Source organism: Cryptomeria japonica, chromosome 7 (genome assembly GCF_030272615.1).
Source record: "Cryptomeria japonica chromosome 7, Sugi_1.0, whole genome shotgun sequence".
Lineage (NCBI taxonomy): Eukaryota > Viridiplantae > Streptophyta > Pinopsida > Cupressales > Cupressaceae > Cryptomeria > Cryptomeria japonica.
In genome coordinates, this window is record NC_081411.1 from 17,097,214 (window position 1) to 17,105,781 (window position 8,568).

The window sequence follows — 8,568 nt, forward strand, 5'->3', positions numbered from 1 at the left end:
TTCTTGGCAGTCTAGACTCAGTAGAGAGTGATGTCCAAGTGGAGGTTGAAACCAAATGTCATTGGTGGGATGGCTGGAAATCGGAGGAGACTTCGGCTAAAGAAGAAGAGGGTTTGTTGTATTTGCTGTTTGAAGAAGAGACTGGTTTGTTTCCCTTCCAAGATGAGGAGGATGCCTCCCGAGGTGAGGAGGATGTAGTCTCGAATCTAGTGAATGAGGATGACCCTGAAGAAGAACAAGCAGATTGCAAAAGTGATGATTTATTGTTGTAGATTGCAGCAGTGGAGGCAGAGTGGAATGCATTGATTGCTGCACAAGTTTCTGCACAAAATACAACAAATTCATTCAGTGAGGCAATCGTGAGAATTGGGAGTGATGTTTGTTGGCTATTCACACCTGTACAAGAATTTTATATTTGGGTATTAAAATCTGATAATGGTGATCTAGATATTCTATTACGGGGGAGCACAAAAACAAGAGACTTTGATGGAGGAGTGTATTATGCATCTGTTGATAGTAGTGTTCCTGATTATGCATATGTTGATAGTAGTGTTCCTTTTAAAAGTGAAACGGCGTCAGGGGCTGCCCGAGTAAATATTATAATTTTGTCTGGCCATTTCTGAAAATTCAATGCACAACGTTGAGTCAATTGAAAATAATTAGAATTCTAAATGCCTATAAACTATTATTACCTTCATGCTTTGAATGCAACCTTCAACAGCTGATCTGCTGATTGCTGTGAGTTTCACAATCCTCAATATTTCCATGCGCTCCAAACTTTCTATACCCGCCTCCTCCCACCTAGTTTCTGCTGTCAGCTCCTCCAACGCTCTGCAATGTTCCAAACCCTGTATTTTCTTAACTCTCTAGCAGCCTTGGAGTTCGAATATTCGGAGAGAAGAAAATTGAGTAAAATTGGGAAGCGCATCTAACTTGGGGCACTCTTTTATCTGCAGGCTTTGAATGTTTACCAGACCATGAATACCCCATATACTCGTCACCATTTTACAGTCCGACAATCTTATGTTCTTCACTGTCCTTGGTAAAATTTCTCTCTGCTAGATTTTTATTACGGTCAATGAAGATAGTCTCAAGGCCTAGACAGCAGTCCTGAGGGATGGAAATCTTGAACACTTCTGTTCCTAATAAATTTATCTGCTTAAGATTGCAGAGAGAGGAAGTAAACGACCCCGCCCGGAGGTTCAATTGACTGGTTGGGCAATCATATATCATCAGACTTTGAAGATTATTCAGTTGTCTAACCGATTTTGGTAAAGACTTCACTCCTGAATCTGATATCTCTAACCACTCCAAGAGATTAAGACGGCCCAGAGAGTCCGGTAAACATTGCATTTTGGGACATTTGTTAATCAGAAGAGTAGTCAGTGAGGACAAATCTCCCAGGGATGCCGGCAAACATGTGAGCTACTCACTCCCGATCATCATCTCTCGCAAATTGCGAAGCTGAGTGATGTGACGAGGCATCTCTTCCAATTGCTTACAGTCGGAAAGGTTCAAATACTCGAGCTTTGTCATGTTTTCTAGAATGTCCGACTGTAAGGTGAGTTTAGAACATCCCTCCAAGTTGAGGTGTTGCATGAGTGTGAGCTCCTTAAAAGAGTCTGGCAAACTCCTCAAATTCTCACTATTGGACAAATCGAGATGCCTCATGTTTCTCAGATGGCCAAAATTTCTGGGTAGTGATGACAGCTCTCGACACCTAGATAACTCCAGGTGCTCCAATGACTGGAGAAGGCAAAATTCTTTAGGCAGACTCCCCATCTTGTTCCAAAAGTTGTTTGTAAGGACTATAATTTTCAAATCTCTGAGACATCCAATAGACTTTGGAAATCTTTGGAAATTGTAACATTCAGAAATAACCAATTCTCTTAACTGCACAGGAGCCTGCAGCAAATTGCCCATTACATATAAGTGAATGAAATAGATTTAAAAATTACGGACTTGAATCCTCATAAAACATATATTGAAAGATTTAATTTTCTAAATATTAAATTAAAACTTTTAAACAGTTTAAAGGAAGATACTTACATCACTGTCAGTCTCCCACAGTTCTTGTAGGTGATGTTTTGAAAAACTATTTTCATAGAATTCTAACACCCTCAAATTTTTCAATGAACCCAGTGAACCCAGATTGTTCTGTTCGATGTTAAACCAGCGAAGCCATACCAGATCTTTAGAAATTTCAGCAACCACTTGATTATAATAATTTCCTCTGATATGAAAAATTTTTAATCCAAGAAAAGAGGGTGTGAGACTACAAGATCCTCTGTCTGTGTTAACTAGGATCTCCTTGCCCTGGGAACATAGAGAAAATTCCTCAACCTCTAAGATCTCCTTGCCCTGGCAACATAGAGAGATCTCCTCAACCTCGCTTATACATACAGTTGTGGCCATTATTCCTCGAAAGCCAATTCTCTTTTAAACAGGAAAAAGGCATGTATCAGTAAGTTATACAAGCATCGAACTTACCGAAGACAAGAATCAAACGCACACAAATAGATTAAGAGGATTCCCACTATAGTCTCTAGTGAACCAATAATAAATAAATAGTTTTTTTTACCTGTATTTCATTATCAAGATTAATAATCTGTTGAATGGACCAGAGACGGTAAGTTGACTGATGATTTGCAATTTCTCTTCCTAGATCCCTCAAGAATGCAGTCACCTTCATCAAGTTCAATGAAACATTTATTGAAAAGTCTTTCACAACTGTGCAAACCACTCCACCCTGATCCATCCCAAACAGCAATGGCTAAATTTTTCTTCTCTCCAATAAAAAAACACGCAGTATCTAAGAATATCTGCTTCTCTTCATCATCTAGAGCGTCATAACTTATTTTTAGCGTACCTTTGATATCTTTGGGCAATATTCTAGAGATCTTATGCAATTGAGTCTTCCAATAATCTTTGTTGGATTTACCATATAATTGTGCTCCAAGAATCTTTAAAGACAATGGTAATCCATTGCAAAAATTTAGAAAACTTTCAACCAAATCTTCAAAATTTTGGAGTGGAGTAGGCTTCAGGAAAGCATGCCAACAAAATAGTTGTTTAGCATGATGTGGATCTAATAATTTCATTTTGTAAATAGATGAGATGCCCCAATGTTGAAGGACTTCAAGTTCTTTTGTAGTAACTATGATCAAACTACCCCATCCAAGACTGCCCTTATTAGGCACTAGAGCATCTAATTGATCTTCATTATCCACATCATCTAGAATGATCAACACTTGAACAGATCTCAAAAGATTGGCAAGAATTCCCTTCCCTTCTTCTATATTGTCAACTGATATTCCTGAGAGACCAAGGTCCTCTATAAGCTTTCTCTGTTTATTGTGCAATAAACTTTTTGAAGCAGCATCTCTAACATCAAAAAGAAAACTCGACTTTTTCATAGTTGTGTATTTATTGTTATATAATTGTTTGGCAAGAGTGGTTTTGCCAGAACCTCCCATGCCCCAAATTCCAACAATTTGCACAGTGTGAGAACTTTCTGCAGAATGAAGCATAGTCCTCTCAAAATCCATGACAGCTTCATCTAGACCAATCGGATGTTTGGAAACCACAAATGGCACATTTTTTATTATTTTCAAAACACGATTAACTATACTCTTGGGCAGGCTCTCCCCGTCACTAGACATATAGAACAACAACAAAACGAAACAGAACAAACATTGCTTAACATATGTACTGAAAGTTAAGAAATAGTAAAAATGCACCGAATGCAGAAGATAATATGAAAAAAGATAAAGTGCTGGAAATAGAGTGTTTGCTACTCACACTTCATTATGAATGATGCTACCAACATTATATGAAACATTGTTGAGCGCGTTCTTCCACTCCTGAAGCTTTTCTGAGGCATACCTACCCTTCTTTTCGTGTTCTAAAAATGCATGACCATATACTCCTTTTGCATATCGGACGTCATCAGGTTGAACATGATAGAAAATAGGAACAATTGGAGTGCATGTTTTAAGCATAAATGAAAGCTCTGCGAAACACCATGGGGATTGTGGATACCTCGGAGAAAGTATAGCTATATGAAGTGAAGCCATGCGCATTACTTCTTCAATCTCTGTAGGCAAGAAATCCCCCAATTCAAGCTCTTGGGAATCAAGAAAAACCCTCAATCTCATGCCATTGAGGGTATTGTAGAGATCGGTGGCGAGTGTCTTTTTTGCATCAGGGCCACGATGATTAATAAATATATCATAGGGCAGTTTTCTCTCCGGCATTGTGGATCTACCAGAAGTAGAAGGAGATGGTGTAACTTGTTCAAAAGCATGTGTGGCGGATTGAGATGGTGAGATGCTCTCACAATCATCTCTAACCCGAATACTAGAGGCAGATGTTAATGGCACAGAATGGGATTTAGTTGAACAGAGAGAAACTAAGAAAGAAAACCAGCTAAAACAGGATGAAAACAGGGATCCCATTGAGGCTGTAGCAGAAGTAGATGGAGATGGAACAATTCCTTCTGATGCATTTGTATCCTCATTCTCTTGTTGACATCCAGTATTACAACTAGAAGCAGAAGTAGATGCCATGGATCTGGATCTGAACTTTGACAGGAAGAAACAATAAAAGACATAAAATGGACTGAAAGAAGACGTGTTATTGAGGAGGTTAAGTGCTAAGTATTTGTAAGTGGAGGGAGTACTGATAAAGATAAAAAGTGACCAAAGTGATAGTATTCATCATTTGTGTATGTAGTCTTGGTGCACGCCCTTTTTCAATTGTAAGTACTTTCTTAGTCCGTCCATATTTTTCATCTTGTCTTTCATGAATTGCTTGGTGAAACACAATTTCAGTGGACTTGTCATGCTTCCCCCTAGTCAAAATTATTGGGGGCTAATATACTGCTCATGCTAATGTTTCCTTGGTTTTGCTTGGAGTCTGTTATGAGACATTCTTGCATTCCTATTTTGTGGAGGCAACTTTTTATCCTCATTTGATCATAGTTCAAACTATTTCACCAATAATCTCAACTTCATTGGTTGGGTAGTGATGATGAGATCACTCATGCAACTTCATTGGTTGAGAAATGTCGTTGGAGTCACTTATGTAGATTTATGCACCATCTATACTTTTGATTAGATTGATAAATGTTTTCCCATTGTTTCCATATGATCATTGTTCAAGTAGTGTCATTCGAGGCACTCATAGAAATTGTCGTCTACTTGATCTTGATCATCATCCTTTTCAAACGAGGTTATTTAATTAAAACACCATATCAGTCTTTGTTCACTAGTTGTCTATTTCTTTTTCATGCTAAAGTGATGTTCTACATATTCTTGTTTTGTGACATTATTTTTAGGTGTCTTATTTCTTCATGCTCTCTCTTTTGGAGAGGAGTTTCCTCCCACATGGTTTTTCCTTTTTACTCCATTTGTGAGAGATTGCATTGTATTGCAATCATAATTTATTAATATCACTTTATTAGATATCAGTTGCTTAGTATTTAATAATTTTTAGTGCATTAATGTTTTTATCTAGTAGTTAGTTGTAGGTTATATTTACCTCATCACACTTTTACTATATATTCAAGGTGTTTCATTATTATAATTATCTCACCTCATCATCTGAATTTATTTGTTTGCATTTTGTCAAATAGAGCCATCAATGTTGCTTCTCTTTGTTGTCTTGAAGATTTATTTTGGTTTGCAAGTTATTCTCTTGGGGTCTCCAAAAGAAAGAACACAAGTGAAGAACTAGCTAGGAAATTAACTAGCTATATAATATACCCTATTCATACTAACAAGGGTTTAAGTTGAATTTGATAGGTATAATTAATGAAGAATTAACATTTATATATCATTAAGGAGGATTATGAGTTGGGGCCCACTAGATTAGTTTAAAAGACATATCATAGATAATATGTTAATATTCAAGTACTACCTCTTGCTAGGACTATTCTTCAACATCAACCACTTAAATAGTTAAATATTAATGTTGGATAATGAAAATAAGATAGATATTTTTTAATTTATAGTGTGGATCCAAGGTATAAAATTCTTATCAACTATTTGACCATTAAACATGATTATATTTAAGTAGAGTGTCTTCTCAGTAACATGAACACACTAAACCTTATATTTCAATAGAAATATTGATTGATTTTTAAATTTCTATGAGGCCTTATTGGATGAGAAACTGGTAACCATATCAATGTAAATGGGCATTTCTCTATCTTTATTTTCAAATGCATAACATAAGAAACATGAACTTGCGATAAAAATAGGTTTGGCATGAAAGTATATAAGACTAGTAAATGGAATGTGGGAAAGAAGATCCCAACCTACTAGAAAGGAAATAGCTTGGGTAGTTTAATATGTGCGTTGTTTGTAGCCTTATCATCTCATGCTCTTAGCTTTTGTTGCATTTGGTAATCTACTCGAATGTGTTTATAAACATTGCCTTCAAAAATATAACTATCATGAAAGTGAAGGGAAAAAATTACTAATACATCATTTTATATATGATTCTCATGTAATACAAATCAATTCTACATGCTAGATCAAGGTTATGACATTTGGAATTGAATCATGGAAATTTTAGGACTACATTGGCATTGATGCATTGATAGGGAGATTGCTAGGAAAGTGCTCAATAAGGCCAATTTGCTCAAGTAGTTCAATTTGTTCCCAATCACTTGTTGAGTCTACTGTATATGTTTAATCAATCGGTCTTGTGGTTATAGTGCCAAGTACTTCATGGTTCACTTGCCTAATAAACTCCCTTTTAGGTGATGGCTCATACCCATGCTCAATCTACTCAAATCACTCACTCCACCCAACTACTCCTTCTCAACCCCTGCTCTTGGCATCCAACTTCCTGTTTCCAATGCATATTAGCAACTCCAACATGTACATGTGGGGGCAGCAAAGTTTTGTTCAAGGTTTGATAGTCAAACTTAGTTTTACTCTCATAGTCTTTCGCTTGCTCAAGTGCACCAACCAAAGGATCAAAATCTCCAATTTAGGCTATGCACTGTCCAAGGTTCCATCTGACACTTATCTCACTATTTAGGATTGTTCTCCTAAGGTTTCACAAACCCCCAACTCTTCCTTACAATCGGGTTTGAGCATTCTTTCAAAAACTGTCATTTGTGTGTTATGCAACCAACAGGGCTACTAGCCCGTGGAGGGCTAATTAGTCATTTTTTGTTCACCCTGCCCAACGATGGGCTTCTTGAGCATGAAACTTGTCTTGGATGAAGTGAAATAGGTCATAGCAAGGAGATTTTCACAGTTTTAGGTTCCACCAAGTTAGTTTAGTGACTATCCACAAAATTGGGCTTAAAAGTAGGGTTTTGGAGGGTTTTCAAGTGTAAACACTGGGTTTGCATTCTTAAGCACCTCTTCAAGAGCCTAGATCTTCATAAGTCCTCTAAAATGTCTTCAACATGTTTTCCCTGCCTCTGTCTTACAATTATTTTTCCAAACACTTGGCAAACAAGTGAAAAATCAGTAAAAATGTCACTGTGACAGTCAAAACGCTGCCCTTTAACCAGTCATGAGTGATTACAGCTTTGGACCTGCACAATGATAAGTGAGAAGGTGAAATATACCTCAAAGAGGTCTAAAAGATGCTATATAAGCTCCCTATTACATAGCCTTCATGGTTTAAGGCTTGGATTATGCTTTGAAGCATTCCTTGAGCACTTTTACAAACACAATTTCCAAAAAAACAATGAACTCACTGTTTTGCTTTCAAAGAGAATGATTAGATGAAACAAGCTTATTATAACACACTAAGATGGTATTAAAAATCCTTGGTCACATGTCCAAACCTCTGCCTCATTCATTTGTTCATTTTGATTGTTTTTGGGTGCAAATTTTGAGTTTTAACCATGAACTAGCCGAGTTGCTCCAACTTGCCTAGTTCTCACTCAAATGCATCTTCAAAACACTTCTCTAGAAAAAAATGAAATATAAGTACACTATATACAAACAAATCAACTTGGAAAAATCCATTGGAGGGATTCCAGACCTGGATCAACCAAGTTGATGCATTTTAGAACCCCAAAATCCTTGTCAGGACAGCAACTACACAAAAAGGAAACTATTTTACACAACCACCTTGCAAATGAAAAACCAATGAAACAATTACATGGGAAGCTTTATAACATCAAAATTTCCACTTCCAAGAAGGTACAGTATGGATTTGCATAGCTACAATACGAACTGTTATTCAAAAGGAAGGAAAAACAAGGTAAAAACCAGATTTTTGTTCTTTTCTCATTAGCAAATCTTTGTCATTACATTTTCCAACCTTGTCCAAGGAAAAGGAAGGTATTTTTATAGTTTGAAAAAGTAGTTATCAATCCCAATATGGACAAGAGGCTTTCCCAACTACATTTTGCAAGAAAAACCCAAAAATGACAACTTTGACAACTTTTCAAGCCAAATGACAACTTTCTTTGCTCAATGAGGCATTTTTGACAATCTAACCTTGTCAACTTGTCTAAACAACTTAGACATGCTTAAAAACACCTAACAAACATGTTTTAATGCTTTTGAAGGCATTAGAAGACCTTTTTGGCAA

The 8,568-nt window shown here is 36.7% G+C and overlaps 2 protein-coding genes across 2 annotated transcripts; both read right to left on the reverse strand.

Annotated features, from left to right (window-relative positions):
* Positions 1-342: 342 nt before the first annotated feature.
* On the reverse strand, positions 343-2,415 carry LOC131037146 (uncharacterized). Its single transcript, XM_057969191.2, has 2 exons — positions 2,050-2,415; positions 343-1,905 (listed from the first exon to the last, which is right to left on the reverse strand). The coding sequence occupies exons 1-2, from the start codon at positions 2,413-2,415 to the stop codon at positions 1,426-1,428; spliced, it is 846 nt and encodes a 281-aa protein (XP_057825174.1). The 3' UTR covers positions 343-1,425.
* LOC131037155 (TMV resistance protein N-like) lies at positions 2,315-4,706 on the reverse strand. Its single transcript, XM_057969200.2, has 3 exons — positions 3,802-4,706; positions 2,582-3,654; positions 2,315-2,436 (listed from the first exon to the last, which is right to left on the reverse strand). Exons 1-2 carry the CDS (start codon positions 4,566-4,568, stop codon positions 2,601-2,603), a joined length of 1,821 nt encoding a protein of 606 aa, XP_057825183.1. The 5' UTR covers positions 4,569-4,706; the 3' UTR covers positions 2,315-2,436; positions 2,582-2,600.
* Between the last annotated feature and the right edge of the window lie 3,862 nt (positions 4,707-8,568).